We start from the raw sequence: 25,289 nt of genomic DNA, 5'->3' as shown, positions 1-25,289 counted from the left end.
TTTTAAAACAGACAAATAAACAAATAAATAAATAAGGCTGAGGATGTGTGTGGCTCAGTGGTTAAGTGCCCGTGGGTTCAACTCCTAGTACTAAAAAAAAAAAAAAAAAAAAAAAAAGTAGAAGAGAAAATATGATTAAAAAAGGACCACGTAAACTCTAAATTCTTTTCCCTAGTGAAAGAAATTAGGTCTCATCCTTATCACAAATTATACTGTAAATTGATAACTATTTCTCGTGCTGCCTGCTGATTAAAGAATGATTTGCTTCAAATAGAAAGAAAAATCATTATAATCCAACTAACGGAAACATCTGTAGATTCTTGTTTTAATTTAAATGGACTTGGTGATGGAGTTTTCAGTAGCAAGATTCTAAATCAACCAGTCAAATATAAGCAATAATAATTAATAATAATAATAAAAGAAAAAAAGTATACCACCAGAAAAGTACCAAAGCCCCACTTATTAAGAACAGACTATTATTCTTTTTAGTTTATTAGGATTCTGATACTAAATTGAAAAGAATAAATGAATTTAAATAAGACCATTCAGGTGGAAAAGGATAAATTTCTCTTTTAGAACTATAATAAAAATTCAGAGTAAGATGTCTCATTTCAGAGAAAACAGTAGGATAAATGAGCAAACATCTCTTGCTGAAGAAAAGCTAAAAAATGTATTTTTTTTTTTTAGAATCGCCTCAAGAGAATAAAACAATGAGGAGACAGTTAGATACTAGCAGTTTAAATCCTAAGGAAACATAGGAAGCTGGACATTGAAACTACATTTGTTCCCACGACATTTAACAAATATAGAAACATTAAACTCCAGGTTTGACAACTTTGTTTAGCAACAGAGGAAGTTTCAGGGCACAGAAGAAAATCAATAACACAGTGAAGAGCAAATGACTGCAGGTCAGTTGTCAGGCAGATTTGCATTCACAAGTCATAAAGATTTTGTCATAAGAAAAAAAAGAAACCCTTAAAAAGTGATTCCAGAGTAGAATTGGCCCCAATTCTCATGGGAAAAGAAAAAAAAATCCTTTCTAGAGGAATAAGTCTTCATACTATGCCTCAGAGACCATTACAAATAAATACTTTCAAAGATAAGGAATTAAGCAAAAGGGCACATGGAAACCTTGTACCTACCTCAAGCAAGCATCACAGAAGGAGGAGATCACAGACAGAGCCACATGTAATGGTAATGGAAGTAGATGAACAGATTATAAATCAGCTATGCTTAAAACGTGGAGGAAATACAAACTTGAAAATATGTGTGTAAGAAGTCAATATAAAAATGACCTAATGGAAATGAAGAGGCCCAATATCTATTTAATCAGAGTTTCAGAATATAAGCAAGTAGAGAGAGTAGAAGCAATAATTGAAGGAACAATGGCTAAGTGATTTCCAAAATTGATGGAAATGTATAGATTCAAAAATCCCAAGACTTTCAGAGCAAGGTAGAGGAAAAGAAATCTATGTTATGGTGAAAATATAGAATCCTAATTACAAACCAAAGCCAAAGATTAAAAAAAAAAAGAGATTACTTTCAAAGAGGCTGTCATTAGTTCACAGTCTAACTCACCAGCAACAAGTCAGAAGACAGTCCAATTATACAGTAAATCAGTTGGCAGTACATAGGTGAAAATCCAAAAGTCTATGGGCTGGGGATGTGGCTTAAGCGTTAGCGCACGGCTGGCATGCGTGCGGCCCGAGTTCGACCCTCAGCACCACATACAAACAAAGATGTTGTGTCCGCCGAAAACTAAAAAGTAATAAATATTACAATTCTCTCTCTCTCTCTCTCTCTCTCTCTCTCTCTCTCTCTCTCTCTTTAAAAAAAAAATCCAAAATTCTAAACCCAGGAACAAATACATTTCAAGATTGATGACAAAATGGAGACATTTTCCAGGAAAGCTAAACAAATGTTATCTTTGATGAGTTCCATTCCATTTTCTTAAAACTTAAAAAAATATATATATTTTTAAGAATAATTTGAAATCTAGCATGACAGTGCATTTTTTCCAGAGAAGTTCTTCAGTTGTCTCCAGTTCTAGGAATACTGTTCATTGGTGACCACAGTAAATGAACTTTAAGTTGAGGATTTCTCAACTCATCAGTAGACACAAACTGGCCAGAAAATCTTTGCAAGGGCAGATCAGTGAAGAGTTTTCAAAAATCAACTCAAAATGGATCAAGGATTTAGGAATTAAACCAGAGACCCTGTGTCTAATAGAAGAAAAAGTAGGCCCTAATCTCCATCATGTGGGATTAGGCCCCAACTTCCTTAATAAGACTCCTGTGGCTCAAGAATTAAAATCAAGAATCAATAAATGGGATGGACCCAAACTAAAAAGTTTCTTCTCAGCCAAAGAAACAATCTGTGAGATGAATAGAAAACCTACATCTTGGGAGCAAATCTACCCCTCACAGGTCAGATAGAGCAACATCAAAATAACAAATAACCCAATCAATAAATACGCCAAGGACCTGAATGGACACTTCTCAAAAGATGATACACAATCAATCAACAAATATATGAAAAAATGTTCATTATCATTAGCAATTAGAGAAATGCAAATCAAAACTACTCTCACATTTCATCTGGCACCAGTCAGAATGGCAGCTATTATACATACAAACAACAATAAGTGTTGGAAAGGATGTGGGGAAAAAGGTACACACTTATACCGTTGGTGGGACTGCAAGTTGGTGCAGCCAATATGGAAAGCAGTATGGAGATTTCTTGGAAAATTGGGAATGGAAATATCATTTGACCCAGCTCTCCTTCTCCTCAGTCTATACCCAAGGACTTAAAAACAGCATACTACAGGGACACAGCCACATCAATGTTTATAGCAGGACAATTCACAATAGCTAAACTGTGGAACCAACCTAGATGCCCTTCAGTAGATGAATGAATTAAAAAAAATGTGGCCAATATACACAATGGAATATTACTCAGCAATAAAAGAGAATAAAATCATGGCATTTGCAGGTAAATGGATGGAGTTAGAGAAGATAATGCTAAGTGAAATTAGCCAATCCCCAAAAACCAAATGCCAAATGTTTTATGTGATATAAGCAGGCTGATTCATAGTGGGGTAGGGAGAGAGAGCATGGGAGGAATAGACGAACTCTAGATAGGGCAGAGGGGTTGGAGGGGAAGGGAGGGAGGCATGGAGTTAGAAATGATGGTGGAATGTAATGATCATTATTATCCAAAGTACATGTATAAAGACATGAATGGTGTGAATATACTTTGTATACAACCAGAGATATGAAAAAAAATTGTGCTCTATATGTGTAATAAAAATTGTAATGCATTCTGCTGTCATATATAAATTTTTTAAAAAATGGAGTATAAAAAATGCTTTTTCATAATCAAGATAACACCTCAAAAAAATAAGAATCATTTGAAACTTAGAATGAAGGTGCATTGTTCCAGAGAAATTCTATAGTTGTCTCCAGTTCTAGGAATACTGTTAGTTTGTGACCATAGTAAATGAACTTTAAGTTGAGGATTTCTCAACTCATCAGTTAACACAAAGTGGCCTAAAAATCTTTGCAAGGGCAGGTCAGTGACCAGTTTTCAAAAATCATTGTCCCTTCTCTGATCAATTACAAGGCAGCCTTGGGACTTGGAGTTGGATGGAAGTCAATCCTGTTTCCAGGTTACTCTTGTTCTGTGCTATAGGTATTTGGAGGCTTCAGTTTAATGTAAAGAAAGTCTTCTGTTAGGCTCTATATCTGAGTTATAGAATTTGATTTCTTTCCTTTGGGGTTATTTACACCAAAATTTAAGTTGGCAAATTATCTTTGATCGAGAGCAACTTTGATGATCATTTGCTTTTCTGGGTTTTCAGAATTCCTTCCATCTTAACCAGGTAATTATTTGCCTTTTTATCGACTTTTGGATGTTTCTAGTAAAAAAAAAAATTAAAAGCATTTTTCCAGCAATGGTGTGTGTGTGTGTGTGTGTGTGAGAGAGAGAGAGAGAGAGAGAGACAGAGAGACAGAGAGAGAGAGAGAGAGAGAGAGAGAGAGAGAGAGAGAGAGAGAGAAGTGTGATCATCAAGGGGGACAGTCTAGGCTAAAAACCTGGTCCATCACTATAGGAAATTGGGGTTTGACATTTGAACAATTTAAAAAATGCCACACACGCATACAGACAATTTATATTAGGCGGCTTGCTTGGAGTGTAAACCAAATCACCAGTGTGACTTTTTTTTATCTGATCCATCCAAGACTGTTATAAATACTAGAATAATCAATTCCAACTTGCCATTTTTTGTCAAACATTTTATAAACTTTGACCATGGACAAACAGAATGAAGCTGTACAAAAGAAGTATGCAAACAAATTAATTCTCTTTTAAGGTCACCTACAAATTCTGTCCCCATAGCAACACAAGTGCTTCACTAGATTCCTTCCTATACACCTCATATTTTGCCCAGTCATGAATTTTTAAAGCAATACTTCAGGCATTAATTTTGTGATTAATTCAATTGCTTTGATGTTAATTCAACTTTCCTTTTGCACCTTCAAGAATTTTTGAAACACATTGATGAATAGACAAGTAAAACATTGTTGCAAAACTAGTTATTTACAAGAAAATAAAATTGACTGGTTCTGAAATGTCAACAATGCAATGTACAAATAGAATGGCTCCAAATTTAATTGTTAACTCTTATAAGTGATGGATCAAATTGATAGCAGTTGTGACAAATGCAGCTCTCACAAATTTAGGAAGATATCACTGTAAAGATTGAATACAGAGTCAAAATTGGATTAAAGTAAAAGCAGAAAGTGTTCCAGAAAATCATTAGGGTAAATTAATTACAGAATTAAACTCAGGAAAATAAGATCAGACCTATCCACCCTTGGAATGTAAAACAGAGAGCAAGTTTTTGATGTGTTTTTAATCATTTTTATTGAAACTATGAGACTGGTTTTCCATTACCACTTTAAGTGTGTGTGTGTGTGTGTGTGTGTGTGTGTGTATAATTAATTGATTTTATTTTTTAAATATATGACAGCGGAATGCATTACAATTCTTATTACATTTATAGAGCACAATTTTTCATATCTCTGTTGTATATAAAGTATGTTGATACCATTTCATGTTTTCATACGTGTCCTTGGATAATGATGCCCATCACAGTTCACCATCACTGCTAACCCTCTGCCCCCTCCCTTCCCCTCCCACCCCTCTGCCCATGTTAAGTGACATTAGCCAATCCCAAAAAACAAATGCTGAATGTTTTCGCTGATAAAAGGTGACTGACTCATAGAGGGGTAGGGAGGGAGAGCATGGGAGGAGTACACGAACTCTAGGTATATATATATTTTTAATTTAACCAATTTTATTTTGCATTGCCAAGATCTTTAATTCAGCATCTGGTAAGAGAAGACTTATAATTTTTTACTGAAGGGCTGGGGATATAGTTCAGTTTGTAGAGTGCTTGGCTTGAATGCATAGGTTCAATCCCCAGTACCAAAAAAAAAAAAAAAAAAAAAAAAAAGACTACTTCAGAGCCTCAGTCAGATGGGCACAGAAACATTTCTGAAAGGAAAGTCCCAATGCCTGTCCAAAGAGAGCCCCCAATATTTGTTCAAACTTGTATTGTGTGGTAGTGGTGAATGGGGTACTGGAAAATCTACATTCATGGAACATCAGTGGACCAGTGAATTTAAAAAGAAATATATAGCCACCCTGGGTATAGAAGTCTACCCTTTGTATTCCACACTAAGAGAGGGTCTGTTAAGTTAGACATATAAAGTAGAAGTTCTCAGGAGAACTTTGGTGGATACAGAGATGGCTGTTATATCCAAGTCTAATGTCCCATTATAAAATTTGATGTAACACTGAGAGTTACTTAAAAGAATTTGACAGAGATCTCGTATAAATCTGTGAAAACATCCCCCATTGTGTTATGTTTCTATGAAATAGATATTAACCACAGTAAATTGAGGGACAAAAGCTGTTATTGCCTCCCCCTACAAGAAGTCTAGGTTGATGACAAGTTCAGTAAGTCATGCAATGTCAGTGGGGCAGTTGGTGGGTCACTTGCTATCCAGGTAAATTGAATGAGTGTCTCATGTTTGGCATGCTGAAGAAGATGCATAGGCTTTGGAATGGTTGTGGCAGTTAAAAACTTAATATTTTGTATCCACATACTGAGCTGCATTGGAATGCAGGAGTCTACTCCTCAAGTTTCAACTATAAGACTGCCAAAGTCGCGTCCCAGTGTTCTGTTCAGTGGTGCAAATATTATTCCTATTCCCTTTCATTTAGAATCAGAATGAAGTTGTATTTCAAGTATCCTTTTGAAATTTATAACCTCAAAATACATTGGTATTGCTTTTGGTAGGGATTACACAATTGAACAAAGCACATCTTTTATCTGATATAAAGCTTTAAAAGCTTTATAAAAGCCATCTAAAAGCTATTTTCAAGGAACGTGTAACAATTAAACAGAAAGGGATATATATTCATTTTTTTTGAATGCATTAGTGTAGTTTCAAAGTGATTGAAATTACAGTCTAAGAACAAGGTCAAAATAAATTCTTGAAGACAAATGAGGATCTATAAGAAAGTTACATATACATTTAACAGTTTGATTGGCTCCTAACACTATTTCAAGATCATCTTCTGGAATAATTGTGTACTATTTTCTTAAAATTAGATAAGAAAGGGGAGAGAAAAAGAGGGAGAACTTCTTAAGGGTGTGGTCAAAAATGGTAACAGTTCTGAGTTTGTGGTATTTGGGGATGGGTCCTTGTAGAAGCAGGTGCCAACACAGGGATAACTGAGAATATGATCAAAGGTGATGTGGGAGTTCACTGTGCAACTCTTAACATTTTACTCTAAGTTTGAAATGTTTTCAAAGTAAAAAAGGCTTCCTAAACAACAACAACAACAAAAAGACAGCATTAAAATGAAAGAATTTTTGTTAGGAAAAAATACTTTGGATAGAAAATGGAAAGGAATCAGAAGAAACTGGGAAAGATATCCAATCACCATGCAAGCCTGGCCCTGAGTGAAGGAGAGAGGAAAGGAAACTGGTGAAAGTGTCCTAATTCACCTTGTATCTAAGAAAGTTTCACCAAAAACATTGGAGTATGAGAGTCCATGTCCCCCCATCAATGGGCCTACTTCAGTATTGCTGTCTCCATCAGGTTGCCTGGGAGTCACCTATGGGGAACAAGGTCAGGTGCTGTGATAGACTAAGACCCAACAGCTTTTCCCTGGTGAATTAGGGCTGAGTAGATTTACCTCCTGCATTGTGTTAGCCACCTGACAGAGAATGGGACATTCAATAGCAGCAGAACTGTCTCTTAGAGAACCTTCTTTTGAGAGAATCCCTGGAACTTTTCTTCACATAGAGACCTAATCTGAATGCCAGAAGTTGATCCTGAGGCAGACTTTAATGATATATAGTAAATGTCCCTTCATCATCATCTTTACAGCTTAGCCCTTGATTTACAGAAATATTTCTTCCATGACACAAGTTGCCTAAGGCAAGTTAGATGCTAAACCTGCTCATCTTTTACCAGAAAGTGTTTGGGGGAATGTTATAGGTTGGGCAGTGTTATGGTTTAGACATGAGGTGTCCCCCCAAAAGCTCATGTGTAAGACAATGCAAGTATGTTTAGAGGTGAAATGATTAGATTGTGAAAGCTGTAAACTAATTGGTGGATTAGTCCACATTAATGGATAAACTGGGTGGCAACTATAGTCAGGTTGGGTATGGCAGGAAGATGTAGGTTGAGGGGGACATGCCTTTGGGGTTTATATTTTGTCCCTAGTGAGCAGAGCTCTCTCTCTCTCTCTCTCTCTCCCTCCCTCCCTCCTTCCTGGCTGTCATGTCCAGAGCTACTTTCCAATGCCACACCCTTCTGCCATGATGTTCTGCTTCACTTGGCCCAGAACTAGTAAACCATAGACTGAACATCTGAAACTGTGAGCTAAAATAAATGATAAGTTGTTCTTGTTGGTTTTTTCATTCATAGCAACACAAAGACGACTTCAGACAGACAGTGCGCCAAAGGTATGAAGAAATCTTAACATCCCTTACCTAATTATATGACATCATTTATAAACAGGCTCTTTACAATATGATCAAGGTAAGATGAAGTCATAAGGGTGGGCACTCATCCAATACGGCTGAGGTCCTTATAAAATGTAGAGATTTGAACAGAGACACACAACCACAGAGAAGATGATGTGAAGAGACAAAGATGGAAGACCATGGGAAGGTGGAGGACTGGAGTGATATGCTTACAAGTCCAGCGCTGCCAAGAATTGCTTGCAAACCACCAGAAGCTGTGACTGAAACATGAGCCAAATCCAGCCCCCCTACACTCCCAGAAGTAACCAGTGCTGTTGATAACTTGATTTTAGACTCTAGCTTTCAGAATTATGAGACAATAAATTTTTAATTCAAGCCATCCAATTCATTGTACTTTGCTGTGGAAGCCATAGGAAATTGATAGAGGAGAGGTATTCTAGATGCATCTATAATGGAAGCAATAAAAGATCTTAAGTAAATTCACAGAGTGTTAGTGCAAAAGGTGGCCTCAAAGCAATGCTGCCCAAAGCTTAGTTTATATCCTAGTAAAGTTGTAAAAGTTACCACATTGGCAACAAACCGGCATAACAGTCTAGAATAATGAGCAAATCCATATACACTTAGCAAAAGCAAATTAGTAATCCTTGATTTATAAGTTGGATAATTGTAAACTAAGACCAAAGCATTATTGGGATTTATTGAATCATCTGCTGAACAATTAGTCTGCTAGCTACTTGGTAAGTGTGTAAACACAGATTTTGAAATTCCTGAAATTTTTAGGCAGAGCTAATATTGTTAGTTTATCATAAATCATATTGCATTAAATTGGATATGGTTTTCAATTGTTGCTCTTCTTTCATCAATAAATAGGTTTAGAGGATAACAAAGATTTTAAAAAATTATCTATCACTTGTCTTTTACTGGTTAGATCCTCTGCATTTTTCAAATTGTGATTTTAGGGTTTTTTCCATGATGACTGAGAGCAAATGCAATGGTGAGTCATCAGACTGTGTGTCCCATCTAAGTGGCTCATTATTGTTTTCAAAATTTGGTAACCAGTTTCTTAGCCTCTCTTTCACTCTTATGGAACATTTCCTTTTTTACTGATGAAGAAACTGAAGACCAGTGTCTGCTTTTGATATGTGTATGGCTAGTTGACCTCATCTCATTATCAAAAATTTTTCCTTGCTTTTGAATAAATATTTTTTAGGGTTTTCAAGATAGCAGATTATACTGAAATTTTCTCAAGTAAAATCTAATTGAATGCATTAGAAAGTTGAAATTCAGAAACATTAAATGAGTTAGGTGAGGTCACACTGTTAGAGGCAGCCAAATTGAGATTTGACCATTAACAAGTTTTCAAAGCTCATATGCTTATTCACTCTGCCAGTCTTCCTCAAACTGGGCATTCATGGACATCTGAGTTCAATTGTCTTTTTCTCAGGGTCTACAGTTGTAGGCATAATTTTTTCTTTCATTTTGATAGAAGCACATACTAAGGATTAGCTGGATGAGCACTTTACAGTTTATTAATGTTCATTTTTGCTGGAGTACTTACAACTAAGGGCCTGGCCAGTGAAGGCCAATGAGGTTGGGTAATCTGGCCAATGGACTCCAACAGTATGAACAGAGAAAAGGCTAAGGGACCTGAGTCATTCCATGACAAATGTTGGTAAAGTCATGTTAGTTGTAAAGAACAGCACAGTAGTTATATCTCATGAAAGTTACCTTCAAACTCTAAAAATCTATCATTCTGATGGATTGCTATGCCATTCAGGATCCAGGAAACAGATGGCACAATGAAGAGGAAAATAGAGGAGAATCTGCTGAAGAGACCATTTACAAAGGTGAGAGCAAGGTTAAGCAAAGAGAGAGAGAGAGAGAGAGAGAGAGAGAGAGAGAGAGAGAGAGAGAGAGAGAGATGAAATCTCCTGTCCCACAGCATATAATGGTGAAAAGTTTGGAGGTACTGGGGAGACTGCTATTACTACAATCTTAAAAAAAAAAAGAACTATGATCTTTGGTAGACAAGTATGATCAAGTCTTGCCAACCAAACAGGAAGAGTGCCAGAAGAATTAATACCTTGCACACACTCTTTATCTCTATATAGTACCAGTGTCTTGCTGGTAGTTCCATCCCTTGAACTTAACCAGAAGTCAAAGGACAAACCGCCCTTGATGTAGCTTATACAGGTCAGTCTCTTTGCTGCACACAAATCATGTGAAACATGCTGACAAGTTGACTTGATGAGGCTAATGAAGATATCCAGCCTACTTGTATTACACAATAATGCAGTGCCTTGATCCAAAAATAACATTCAAATGGATCTTTTATTTTATGGAAAGTATAAGTACATATTAATCCTCATTATGAAGAATAAGATCCTAAGTACACATTTCATCCCACAGTCACAGAGAGGTAAGATAAAATAACTATCAAGTTTCATATTTAAACAGAGAGTTTATGATTTTTGTGTTCCACGTACAGCAAAAAAATAACATTCTTGTTCACTTGCATTTTAATTTTTTGTGGAAAAATTAAGAGGTTGAATTAAAGTTCAACAGTAGGTACTTGTATGTAAAAGTCTGATTTCCTGGTTAGCTATTTCAAAATAAAAAGCTAAAAATTGCAGTTGAATGACAAATGATTTCAAAATGACCTTCATTGTCTGGAGTGATGAATCTAAGTTAACATAAGAAAAATTCCTAAATTCTGTCTCAAAACTTAAGTTTCCCAAATTTAATAACATGAGGAAAGCAATACCCAAAAATAGTTCTCAAAAAAAAAGGTTCAATAAGTTTTGTTGAACAAAGTTTTCTATGAACTGAAAGGTGGCACAGTTGATAAGAAATTTAATATAATCTTAGGCTAAAGGAAAGTTCAGGGGCTTTAGATTAAGGAAATTAGTAATTTCTTGGGGCTTTGCACATATTAAATAACACCTGGAATGTAGAACTCCATTAGGGGGACATTGGCAAAACAGTTACCCACTGATTAAGGATCATAGAACTAAGTTATAGAAACAATTTAAACACCTGTTTCCTGTAGAGCAGGACACAAGTAGGCTCAAGGTCTTTGGTCATGGTTGTTCTGCTGCAGCCTCATATGCTTGTATGGTGTGCTATCTGTGGGGTCCCAGAGACGGGAACATTGCAGGGGTTTCTGCCCCTTAGGGTGTTATGAATTGAGTCAAAAACTACTTTATGAAGATGTTGCCTAGCTTTAGCAGCCTGGACTTTTGGAGTTGGCAGATGGACAATGTGAGTTCGTTCTCCAAAGCTAAGTTACTATGCAGACTGGAGGTTGATACCCTGGACCTCTTGAGGCCAGCCTCCACTACTGGGAAATCAAGGTCACAATTACAGGTACATTGTTCCTCTTTTTATGCTGCCTTCCCAGGTCTCTGAGTCTTACAAGGTTCCAGTCTCTCTATTGCTAAGTTCTAGCATTCTCCTACTCAATTCAAAATGCATGTATACACCTGCCCCTTTAGTTTTTCTTTGTGGAGGTGGAGGAAAGTGCTAGGAACCTCTGGTCAGCCAGCCACCTAGAGACACTAGGACACAAGACTTGGAAAATTATTTAAGGAGGATTTTATATGGCAAAAATATGAAGCTTTGTGGAAAAGGGATCAGACTGGTTCCTTGTAGCTCCAGACAGCCCCACTAGGAGCAATGGATATACATGGCAGGCAAAAAGATTTGGATTTAACATAAAGAACATCTAAGAAACTAGAGATGTTTCTGGGTACAAAGTCTTGTCTTAAAGAAGATCAGAATGGATCTCAATGATGTTCAAAGATTTGCAATGAAGACATGATTGCCTTAAGTGATTTTTATGTTACTGTGGTCCATGACTTGATGACAGAAGGCAACATTGAAACTGATATCAAATTGGAATGGCTGACATAGGGTAAGGAAGAAATTAAAGAGTTTTAGATTTTTAAAAAAGAAGACAGAACTCAAACCATAAGTATATTCAATAATACAGCAAAAAGAGAAAGTTAATAGGGAAAAGTCCACAGAGAGAATGAAAGAGAAAATGTATTCTGAGAAATTGTACTTCTTGGAGGTTATTTGCAAGAAGATGGACTCAAAATTTATTTATAGCATCCACTTACTTTTCCACTTACTTGATCACTTGTCTTTTATAGTTTCTGATATAAGATTAAACTTAATAAAGAATGTGATGCTTTTCCTATTCTTTCGATGCCAATATACTTGAAACAGCATGCAGAAGCAGAATGACAGCCGGATTAAATGCTTTTGTCAATGTCTCAGAAACAGTGGATGATTGTACATGAAAACTGTCAAACATCTGAAGATGGAAGTTAGAGAGTATGAATTTTTTTTAGTTGTAGATGGACACAATACCTTTATTTAGTATTTTTTATGTGGTGCTGGTGGTAACCAAACCCAGTGCTTCATGCATGCTAAGCAAGCGCTCTACCACTGAGCCACAACCCCTGCCCAGAGAGCATAATTTTGAGCATAATATTTATAGTTTTCATCCAACAGTAAATACGTAACAACTTTTATATTGTAAAACCTACTAAATAGGTGAAACATCCCTCTTCCTCAGTAATTTTTTTCATATCACTTGATATTACAAAGAGTTCAGAGGTTGTTAACCAATAGTGAATTATTTTATTATACATTTGATGGAGAGTATTGATTTGGAATCAAATGAAATTAAAAATTTCAAAAATCAATAAAGAATCTGATTGAAGTTAAATTCTATAGAGGGAATATTAAAGCATATTTTTAGTTAATGGGCATTCATGTTGCTTCTTTATTGTGCTTCCATTTTTAAGGATTGGATTGGATTTTCTTTGTTGACCCTCAAGATAAAAATATCCTCAACCGTAACTGAAGGATCAGCAAGAAGGCAGATCTTTGAGCTGCTGTGACAAGGAGTTTCACTGTTGGGACTCTAGGAAAAAAAAAGAAAGGACAGGCCAAAGAAAATGAAGGCAAAAGACAGCCTGGCACCTCCTCGGCAAACGCAACCAGTGGAAAAGTCAAGGGAACACAGTGGCAGCTGTTTCTTTTCTCATTGTGAGAATTCAGTCACAGAACCCAAAGAGTTGTGGCCCATGGCCACGCCTGTGAAGTCAAGCAACTTGAAGTCTACACCTGCCTAATAAGGATTTCCATTGTTGGAACTGTGTATGAAGAGGAAACGGACATGGTCCCTTCCCTCAAGGAACCTCTAGAGCAGAAAAGTGGCTCACATGCTTTTACAAGGATGATAAGAGAGGTGTGTACACCAAGGGCATGAAACTCAGTGAAAGGGGAGAAGTGCATCAAAGGAGAATCAAGAAAGGTAGAGCAGCCACGTGTTTAGTACCCCCAGGAGCTTCCTGGTATTCACCCTCCACGATGTGTCATCACCTAACATCCTGGCTAAGAACATTGGCTGGGTTTGAGTCTATTTTGCTTCCAAAGAAGACACCAGAAAATTGGCAGGCCAGCTGATCTAAGGGGAGTCTACTTTTTCCATTGACTATTTAAGGCCACAGGGAGATTGATGAATACTAAGGTCTGAGTGGCCTAGATGTCATTTATGAGTGTTTCAGGGATCAGGGTACAAAAAGAAGATCCACCACCCTGCTGGGAATGCAACCTAAGCAAATAGAGTAAAATGATTCTCTGATATGCAGAAGCTAATGTACAATAAGGTGGTTAGTGCTAGGGAAGAACAGAGCTACTTTAGCTAGAGGAGAGTGAAGGAAGGGGAGGCGATATGGGGTTAGGAAGGATAGTAGAATGAAACAGACATCATTACCTTATGTTCACCTATGACTGCAAGACCAACATGATTTTATAACACGTACAATCAGAAAAAATGAGAAATTAATACCCTGTTTATGTATGATATATCAAAGTGCCTAAATGCCTTCTACTGGCATGTACAACTAATTAAACCAAATAAAAAAATTAATAAAAAATTATTCTAGGTCAGAAAATTCAGAGTGGTAGAATAAGGAGGATCACTGAAACAAAGGAAACTATGTTATTGAAAAAACAAAAATAATAAATGTATCTGCCTCCTTGCAAACTTCTCAGGCTCCAGCCAATATACTTGAATGCACTCATCTAATTGAGTAGGATATGCAAAGCATTAGCAATCAATCAAAAGAGTTGGCTGTGACAAGTCTCCGGCCCTCAAGGCCAGATATCAAATTGGAAATATTTGTTCCCTTGAACACAATGGGCTCCCAAAACATGGGTCTTGTGGATTGGCAGTATAATTTTTACAGCTTATAACTTAGCTCAAGCCAAGACAGCAATACAGATATAGCTATAGTTTACTGTTTATTAAAGTCTTCAAATATACTGTCCCATTTAGGAAAATAAACCTACTGATTCAACCCCAGGAAGATATGGGATATAAGATGGCTTCCCCCCAGAACTGGTCAATATTGTACAGAGATTTAACCACATCACCAGAACTGTTCTGAAGATTTGACCAGGTTATTAGGACATGGCTGCCTGCTGGTGGGTGAGTGACCTGCAACCATGGTTAATTACTGGGTGCACACCATGCTGCGTACACTGAGTTCAGTGCTTCACTGCATCCTGTCATTCAACCCTCCCAGCATCCTTATGCAGCTTGGATGACACCCTATAGATGAGAAAAACTGAGTCTTCAAATGGCTAAACAACCTAAGAGGTCCCACAATTGCTCAATTGAAGCTAATTTTCCAGTAAGGGAAGACAACTACTAATACACAACTAATGCACAAGTAAAATTGTTAGATAGTAATAAACATTAAGGAGAAAATGAAACAAAACAAGACAGTAATCAGTGATGAGGAGAAAATGAAGAAAAACAGGAATGGGAACAGGGCATGTCTATTCTTGATGGGGCAATAGATAAAAGGCATGAACAGGTAGAGGGACAAGCTTTTTGTCACTGTAGGCAAAAAACAATGAAGAATGCAAAGGCTCCAAGGGGTAAGACAGCTGATCTGTTGAGACAGAGCAAAGAAGCTGAGGTAGCTAGAGCAGAGTGATCCAGCAAGAGAATCTAGGAAGGAGCTCAGAGCTGAATCAGGACCCAGGTAGTGCAGACCTTGTAAATCATAGACATAATTTGTATTTCACTCTAAATAACTAGAGAGACCATTGGGAGATTTTTAAGGGATAAATTATAATAAAGTAACAGGATGAACAGATAGAAGGCTACTGTAATCTAGAAAAGAAAGAATGATTCATGATCAGTGGGATCTACTAGAGTTTGGATCTGAATTGTCTCCCAGAGGCCCTGTGTTAAAGACTTGGGCCAAAACTTCATACATAAGAGAGTGATAGAAACCTTTCAGAGGTGGGGCCTAGAAAGAGGTTTTAGGTCACTGTAGGTTACCCTTGAAGAGGATTTGGGATAAAAACTCTTCCTAACTTTCTAGCTGTGAGGTGAGCAGTCTCTGTCATGTGCTCCATAATGAGGTACCTTCTCACTACAAAATAAACCTTTCCTCTTTTTAAGTTATCTTATCTCTATTTGTTATAGTAATGGATAGCTGACAAATGGAGGCCTTTGAGAGATGACTAGGTCATGAAGATAGAGCCCTTCCAAATGGGAGTAAGGCCCTTATAAAACAGGCCTGAGGGAGCTTGTCTGTCCCTTGTGCCATCTAGGTTAGAGAGTGGACCTTCATGAAACTGAATCTATGGGCATCTTGATCTCAGACTTCCCAACTTCCTCAATCATGAAATATAAATTTCTGTTATTTATAAACTACTCAGTCTATGGTAATTTGTTTTATCATCCCAAACAGACTAAGACCATAGCACAGACTTAGGTAGTAGGCAGTAAAGATGGGTCATTCTGGACATGTTAAGCAGGAAGAGATGTAAACATTTGATGGTTGCTTAGAAGTCAAGTATGATGGGAAAATTTGGAATCAAAGTTGATTTTAAGGTTTTGAATTGGAGAATGGAAAGGATAAAGCTTCCATTTCCTGCCGTGGGGCTATTAGTGAAAGAAGGTGGGAATGGGATGGATATAATGTGTTTGATTATGGAAGTCTCACTAAACATTTGAAGTCACGTGGAGAGATGTCAACTAGGCAGATGGATATGGGAATTGGGAATTAGGAAAATAAAATTTGGAATTAAGATTGGGGATACAAATTTTGACATCATCTGCGTACAGGAAGATAATGTATAAAGTCACGTGACTGGATGAGATCACTTTTGGAGTGAATGCAAATTAAGAAAGTAGATCTTAGAATGGAGTCCATGAGCCTAAGATTACATGAACTCACACGTTCATCACAAGACCCATATCTCCCAATGTACCGCTTCACTTCCCAAGAAGTACTTACGACTTCCCTACTGAGCTGGAAAAATCATATGGAATAGTTCCCAACCATGAATACCCTCATTTAACATTTTTAAATATTCTCTCTCTCTCTCACACACACACACACACACACACACAGAGAGAGAGAGAGAGAGAGAGAGAGAGAGAGAGAGAGAGAGAGAGAGAGAATATCTTTCTTTTAAGAACTATTAGACTATTATTATTATTAGACTATAATCTCCCTTAAACTGTATTTACACAAGTATAAGGCAATAGGGAAGACTCAGCAGGAAGCTCAGGGATGTAGGAAAGTATGTTCTATAAGCCAACAAATAAAGATGCTTAAAGAAGAGAAAATTAACAACTGTATCAAACATTACCGATGCACTGACAAGAAGATTAAGACAATCTATTGGGAATATGTCTACGAACGGGAAGAGAAGAACAAAAGGAAAAAGAGTCAAAATGTTTGCACCAGCTTATGCTCCCACCAGCAATCTTCAAGGAACTCCTTATTACTCACTGCAATAGAAAAAAAAAATAATTCTCTGTGGATAGGCTCTGCTGGAAAATATCTACATGTCCCTGAATTCTGACTTATCCACATCCTGTCTTCCTCGACACGGCCCAACTTTAAATAATGTCCTGTTTTCCTCCTATTCTTCAGCCATTAATTACATGCACCCAATTACTCCCTAGTAGTAATCAAATTCCCCTAAGTCATTTATCTTACAAGAGTTGGCCCTTTCCTGCACACTGATTAATTTTACATTTAGTACTAAGAAGCTGCTTCTCACTGAGATTATCTAGATTAAAATGTTACCCACTGCATTTTTCAGCCTTTCCTAGGTATTCACCAGTGATGTCAACCAAATCATATTCGTTGTTGAAAAGGAGAGTACATTTCTTTTTAGATTTTCATGGCAAATCATAATTCTTGATGAACACATTCTGGGCAAGACACAAAGCCTCTTTGAATGCATAATGGGATTTTGGTCTGCTACGTGGTTAATTCTTTTAGTAGCAATAAAATCCTTCTATAATGTCAAGTAGAATACAGTACATTGATTTAAAAAAAATAGTTTTATCTCTCATTTCCCTCACAACTTCATGATTGTCAGGATTACGCTTTTCTACTATGTAGCATAACTAAGACTACATCTCAATTGTTTATTCCTAATTTTTATTCTTCAAAGTAGAAAACTGGGACGGACCCAAAGTGCACCAAAAGACATATATGATGATAGAGTGAGGCTCTGGTAGCAAACTGCCTAGATTAGAACTCTGCCTCCACTCTCCCTAGCTCTGTGACTTGGGTCAGTTTGCTTCTCTTCCTTTGAATGGGCACAGAAGTGTTGCTTAACTCATTCATTTGTGAAATTAAATGAAATGACAAAGTCAAAACCCTTTACGTGGTGCTTGGAACATAGTAAGTCCTCAATAAATACCTTCTAAGGTAGACTACGTAAAAGCAAAATTTGCTCACCCTATTTTCCCTTGCTGCTTTCCTCCAGCCAGGATATCTTTCAACCTGTCATAAGAGCAGAGTCTGTGCCATTCTGGACAAATCCTGTCAAAGAATGAAAATGGAAGTAAAAATGCATTTTAGCTCTGTACTTGATCTAGGAGTGATTTAATTTCAGACAGAGGAACACTTCTTCCACCCCCAGTTCATTTACTCATTCAGGAGCCCTGGTCGGACCTTCACAGGGCAAATGTCCGGGGGAGCTATCTCTGATGAGGAGAAGAGCTGCTTGGAAGGCAGCAGCTAAACCTGCCACCACTGATTGCAGTGTTCTTCCTGGTTGTAGGGGGCCTGAGGAACGTTTCAGCAGTGTGGCAGGAGAAGGCTGAGCGCCTCAAGACTCACAACTTTTCTAAGGGGGGTCAGAGTCCTCACCCTCTTGCCACTTTGCAGCATACCTTCCTTTTGAGAATTCTGCCCTCCAGAGATCTTCAGATTTGCTTCTGCAGAGCGTTGTACTGTCCTTGGCTATTTTGAACTCACATGAAGCACCTCCATTGAGGTAGTGTGCAGGCCATATTTGCAAGACTTTACTCTAAGTGCTTGTTTTATCCTAGTTTTATTTAATTTATTTTTAGCTACTTGGTTTTTCTCTTTTTTTATGTAAAAGGGAGGAAGTACCAAAACAAAAGAAGATTTAGAAGAAAGTTTTGACATAAATATAGGAGACCAAAAATGTCTTTAGTTACTGCAGCATGGGTCATTTCTATTTTGGAACACAGATATTCCAGAATTGACTTTGATGGAGCAATCCTCAACTGAGCGAGGAAAATCAGAGTGTCACATTTCCCAAACTTACTTCCTTGAAAAGGCTGCAGAACACTGCCTTGGCAGAGACATCTCTGAGAGACTTTTCGTAGAAAGCCCATTTTGACTTTTAAAACCATTTAATGAGATTGAACATCTTTCCTTATGCCTTCTATATATCTTCTTTGGCCAGGTGTCTGTCAGTCCTTTTGGTAATTTTTAAATTAAGTTGTTTTGCTTTCATATCATTGAAATTTAAGTTTTCTTTGTATATTTTGGATACAAGTTGTTAGATACGCATTTGCAAATATTTTCCTCAAATCTGTGTCTTGGCCTTCATTCATACAGCAGTGTCTTTATAAAGATTTTTTTTAATTTTAATAAAGTTCAAATTATCAATTATCATTATTTTTATGGGTTATGATTTTCGGGTTGTATCTAAAAACCCATGACAACACCCAAAATTAACTGTATTTTCTCATATAATAGTTTTTAGGAGTTTTATAGTTTTGCAATTAGTACCTATGGGCTACGACAATTTTGAGTCAAATTTTTTGAAAGAATATAAGTCCTATGTCTAGATTTGATTTTTGATTTATTTTTAATAGACATATAATATTTGTACTTATTTGGGGATTATAATGTTATAATTCAATATATGTATACTATATACAATAATCAAATCGGGGTAGTTATTATTTTTATCTCCTCAAACATCATCATTCCTTTTTTTTTATTTATTTTTTTTAGTTCTCAGCGGACACAACATCTTTGTTGGTATGTGGTGCTGAGGATCGAACCTGGGTCGCATGCATGCCAGGTGAGCGCGATACCGCTTGAGCCACATCCCCAGCCCCATCATCATTCCTATGTGTTGGAAACCTTCAGACTTCTCCTTTATTTATTTTGAAATGAATAATTAATTCTTGTAGACTATCAACACCCTACTGTGTTATAGATCATTCAATTTTTTTTGCATGTAGATATCCAAATATTTTAGTACCATTTGCTGAGTTTTCCTCTCTCCACTGAACTAACGGCCTTTGTTGAAGATCAGTTCACCTTACTTTGTGGGTCTGTTTCTGGCCTTTCTATTCTGCCTATTGATCTATGTGTTTATCCTTTCACCAATACCATACAGACTTCATTGCAGTAGCTTGAAAGTAAGTCTTGAAATCAGTGAGCATAAATCTTCCAACTTCATCTTTACTCTTAAGAATCATGTTGACTATTTACTAGGTTGTTTGCCTTTCCTTATAAACTTATGAATCAGTTTTCCAATACCTACAAAAACAGCTTTCTGCGATGTTGACTGCAAATTGCATTAAATCTAAAGATCACCTTGGGAAGAACTGACATCTTAATGATATTGAATCTTCCAATCTATGAACACAGAATAACTTGCCATTGATTCAAATTCTTTTTTGATTTCTTTTATTAGAGTCATAATTTTCTCCATATAGATTAATTGTAGGAAGTGATGAGAGAAATATTGGAATATTGGAATGATATTGGAATGATACCACTACTTGGTTGCCAAAACAATTTGAGCTGGTACATGAATACCTGGGATTTTATATCCATAGTTTCTAACCTATATGTTCATCTCATTCATTCACAAAATGGTGTCAGAATTAGTAGGTTATAGAGATACAAATATAAATGAGACATAATTCTTGCAATGGTGAATTCATATAGGCCAGTGAAAAAATAGAAATTGATTTATCCTCAAGCAGCCCACCCTTTTATAAAGAAAAAAAAATACATCCCCAAATTTCCCCCAAGAAGGACTCTTTAGGATAAATAACTTTATCAGTCTAACCCCCAAAACAGTTGACTTTTACTGGGACTTTTTTTATCATGAAATGTTTTAGAAATTTTTTAAAATTAAGCCCCCATTATCTACAACCTACTTAAGAAATTAAATGTGACAGATATTCTTGAAGCCTGTTACTATACCCCCACAACTGTATTCAAATCCCTAGCCCTCATTCAATGAACTACTATTTTGAATTAGGTAATTCTCTTTTCCATGAATATCTGGACCATGCTGCCTAACTATGTATTCCTAAATAATATATACTATTCAGCAAAATATTCAGATTTTTATATAAATAATGTCATAATAGACACAGCTTTCTATAACTTTGTTTTTTCACTCTACTTTATATTCATATCCATATTGGAAGCATAGCTCTAATTCATTTTCACTACTGAATAATGTTCCATTATGTAAGCATGGCAATATAAATGTTTCTATTCTCCTCTTGGTGGAATTTAGTTTGTTTTCAATTTATGAATATTTAAAAATACACGTGACAAGAGTTTCACTCAGGTGTATACCTGGAAGCAACTGCTGCCTGGAAGGAGACACGCAACTTCATCTTTCCTAGTTTTTGTCAAGTTGCTCTTCAGAGTGGTTACCCGCTTTTTATTCCTATCACCATTGTATGAGTTCCCATTACTTCACATTTTTTGCCAACACTTTTCTAATCTGATAGCTGCAGTTGCAATAGGGAGTATGTTATTTTCCCGATCCTTAGTAAATGTTGAACATCTTTTTAGGTGTATGTAGACCATGTATTTTTCCTCTTTTGTGAATTTCCCACTCAAATCTTTGGCAGTTTCTCCCTTTGGTATTTTTTTTTTAATTTTAATTTTCTAAAAGCTAACTAATCCTTTGAAAAATAGACTCCAAATACTTTTCCCAGTCTGTACTTGACTTCTGGCTTTATTGATTTATATGTTGTGATACACACAGGTTTAAAATTTTATGTAATTACCTATATTAGTCTTGTCTTGTTAGAGAAGTCTTCTCCTGAACTTAGGTAATAAAGGTATAATGCTATATTTTCATTTAAAGCTGATCTCACATTTTATGTATGTGTGTGTGTATGTGTGTGTGTGTGTGTGTGTGTATACACACACGCTTTTATATATATTTTAGATGTAGATGGACACAATAACTTTGTTTTTTTAATTTATATTTATGTGGTGCTGAGGATCAAAACCAGTGCCTCCCATGTGCTGGGCAAGTGTTCTACCATTGAGCCACAACCCCAGCCCCTCACATGTAGTTTTTATTCCACCTGGAATTGATTTTGTATGACTTATTTTGAGACATTATTTTCAAGAACTTTATCAAACTGGTAATTGCATTAAACATCCAGTTTTTATCATGGTGTATTATCAGTTAATATAATAGCACAATCATTCTACATTAACAAGCCACCCAACCTATTTGCTCAAAGCAGTATAATTCACACTTCTGGGATGTAGGTCACCTGGGGTGGCTGGAGTGGCTGAGGAAGTGCTATTCAGAAGGTTCTGGTAGAATAGCTCTGTTGACTTCAACTGGCTTGTGGCTACCCCTGCAGGTGGGCTGATTTAAGCTGAGCTGGGCTGGGCAGCTCTATCAAGTTATCAGTCCATGAACTGGCCAAAGGGCTCTGGTTCAAAGTACTCATCTTGCCCTTCATATGTGTTGTGGTTTGGATTTGAGGTATCCTCCAAAAGCTCACATGTGAGATAATGCAAGAAGTTTAAAGGAGAAGTTATTGGATATAAGAGCCTTAACCCAATCAGTGAATTCATCCCCTGAAGGGGATAAACTGGTAACTGAAGGCAGGTAGGATGTGGTTGGAGGAGCTGGGTCCCTGAAGGCGTGTATTTGGGGTCTATATTTTGTATATGGTGAGTGGAGCATCTCTCTGCTTCTTGGTCATCATGTGAGCCATTTCTCTCCACCACACTCTTCCACCATCATGTTCTGCCTCAACTCAAGCCCCAAGGAATGGAGCAGGCCTTAATGGACTGAGACCTCTGAAACACTGAGCCCCAAAGTAAACTTTTCCTCCCCTAAAATTGTTCTTGTCAAGTCTTTCAGTCACAGATGTGAAAGCTGACTAAAACAACATGATAGAAGGGCAAGAAATAGATTTATCATATACTAATTCTAAGTCCTTGTGCATCGTCCCTACCAGATTCTCATTGATGGAAAAACAGGGTATGGCAGAACTTTAAGTCAAAAGGTAGGGAAGTGTGCTCACTTTTGTGAGAAAATTGCATGTTCACATGGCAAAGACTGCGCATACAGGAAAGAGTGAAAATTTTGAGCCGATATTTCTATCCGCCACAGTGTAACCTTCTAATACCTTGTTTGACTTTATAAGACACAAAAATCCAATTTGTTAAGTGGATAATTTTTAGAATTATCCTGTTGTGACACTGTAATGGAAACATTTTCAAATAATATGATCATTTTTTTCTCTCATCATGAAAAATATGAACAAATTGGTTAGTGCCTAAGGCTAGGAAACTTTATTTCTTAATTAAACACTATATATTTGTAAAAAAAAATTTATGTTTCAAGAACTCCTTCATACATTCAAATAAAAGGTGTCACTATGGCTATTTCAATCTGAGTTCAGTCGGGGAAACAGTCACTATGACAGAAATGGGAGTTTGAAATGGGAACTGGAGTATTGATAAGGGAGTGAAGGACTTCAGGGATTGAAGCATGGATACAGAAGGCACCAAAGTCAGAGCTGATGGGAAGCCCAAGAAAGCTCAGGCATTTAGCCACCAGAGTGAGACTATGGTGTGCGAGTTTCTGGAGAAATCAACAAAACAGAGAGGATTGTCAAAGCTACTGAGTCTGTCCACAGATCCATCTAACTGCCATGACCTCGTGAGAATAACAACATTGGCTTTACTTCTTCTTCCCAAAGCTCAAGTGAATTACTCTTACTAAAAGGATATTTGGGAAAGCATAGGCCCTAGCATTAGATAAGAAGGGTGGCCAGTCCTGGGTGACAATAAAGAAATCCAGCAAAATGGACACAACTGATCCTTGCAGAGCCATCATCAGTACAAAGCATGTCATTCCTCATATACAACCAACCCAGCATCTATTTTTAAAATTATTATTGTTTGAATTATAAATATTTATGGAGCACAGTTTACCACTGATACATGTATACATTGATGATATTTATTTCCAGCAGGACATTTTCCAAATAGAGTCCAAAGACTCTCGGATATTACCTGATTCATTTTATAAGACATACTCAGTCTCAAAATAAGATATCACTAACAGCAGCAATATAGAAATAAACCCAACAATGAACACATAAAGCCTTTCACAGAAAATATCTTAAGCATATTAAAAGGCAAAAATAAAGAAAATTTGAATAAATTGGATGTTACACCATGTATATTCATGGGCTGGCTAATATAAGTAGTGGTCAATTTTCTTCCACATTAATCTGTAAATGCAACATCATAGCAATAGAAAGCACAACTAAAGGGAAGGAAACAAAATCATTCTGAAGTTTATATGGAATAAAAAACAAAGCATACCTAAGTCGACTTTGAAAAAGAACAAGAAGGAAGCAGAGTCCCAGCAGATATTAACATATTACTAAACCATGGTGATGTTCAAAAACATATGACATGGATCCAGAAAGAGAAAATGAACTTAGACAGTGGAACAACATAGAAGAAACAGAAATCGAACCATGCTCATATGAAAACTTGATATATGACAGCGTTAGTCCTACAAAGCAAGAAGGAAGAGATGGAGACATTATGTTTTTTTTTTCTATTTACCATATCTAGCCCCATAATTTTTAATGTTATATACTATGACTCCCAAATTTATATCTCATCTCAATGAGTAGTAACTAGCTTCTCCTAATGGCTCTGGTCAAATAATCTGGGAGTTATCGTGTCTTCTTTCTGTCACAGTTTGCATTCAAATACCAAACATTCTGAGATTGTACCTTTAAAAATGCATCTAGAATTCAGCTACATGTCATCACCTCCACTCTCACCACCTTTGTAAAAGCCATCCTTCTGATGTCTTTGGATCATTGCAACAGTCTACTGTCTTGTCTCCTTTCTTCTACCCCTGACTCTCTTCACTCAATTCATTACTTTTCTTTCTTTTGTTATTCTTATTTATTTATTTATTTATTTATTTATTTATTTATTTATTTATTTATCTATTTATTTATTTATTGTACTGGGGATTGAACCCCATGGGCACTTCGCCTCTGAGCCACATCCCAGCCCATTTTTATTTTTTATGGAGACAGGGTCTCATTATCACGAGGCGGCCAGCACCTCACCAGGGTAATATTTCCTGCTCGGGAGGTAGGGAAGATAAACCACCTGAGAAAATAGAGTCTGAAATAATTAGTGAAGAAATAAAAGACAGCATAAAAAAACAGGTTTTAAAAAGCAGAGCTCCTGATAGGATCTTCCAGTCCTGTTAGGAGCTACAACAGAACAATTAAAAAATGGCTCTGGTAGTTTATTTAAGGGGGTACATCCAAGGCAGGCATAAGGTTTCTGGGTGGAGTCTTGCTTCATGATGTCCTGCAGTCAACAGGTTGATTGGCATCTTGGCAGGCTACATCCATCTCAGAGGCACTGTGTGACTACAGCAGGCCACCCCATCTCCAGTGCTGTGTGGGACCTGGCAAAGCTGAATAGGACTCACATGTATTTTGGAGATCTTACCAGCTGCTGGAAGTTCCCAAATACCAGATTTTCCTACTCTGTGGGCTTTCATGCTGATTTAATCCACGTATAGTCCATGGATGGCTCTTGACATCTCACTAAATTACTAAGGC

The 25,289-nt window shown here is 36.8% G+C and overlaps 1 protein-coding gene across 12 annotated transcripts in view; it reads right to left on the bottom strand.

Annotated features, from left to right (window-relative positions):
- The window catches only part of LOC101968941 (uncharacterized), a 283,895-nt gene that overhangs the window by 30,968 nt on the left and 227,638 nt on the right, over positions 1 to 25,289 (bottom strand). The window contains exon 3 of one of the 12 annotated variants that reach the window (XM_078038346.1): positions 17,866 to 17,949. The exons of the other annotated variants lie outside the window; for them this stretch is intronic. Within the exon in view, the coding sequence (XP_077894472.1) occupies positions 17,914 to 17,949 (36 nt within the window). The 3' untranslated portion in view covers positions 17,866 to 17,913. Of the gene's footprint in view, positions 1 to 17,865; positions 17,950 to 25,289 lie in introns of those variants that run through there. 12 annotated transcript variants of the gene reach the window in all.

The sequence above is a fragment of the Ictidomys tridecemlineatus genome, chromosome 1, assembly GCF_052094955.1.
Source record: "Ictidomys tridecemlineatus isolate mIctTri1 chromosome 1, mIctTri1.hap1, whole genome shotgun sequence".
NCBI lineage: Eukaryota > Metazoa > Chordata > Mammalia > Rodentia > Sciuridae > Ictidomys > Ictidomys tridecemlineatus.
Note: the sequence above shows the minus strand (reverse complement) of the source record. Positions and strands in the feature narration are given on the sequence as shown.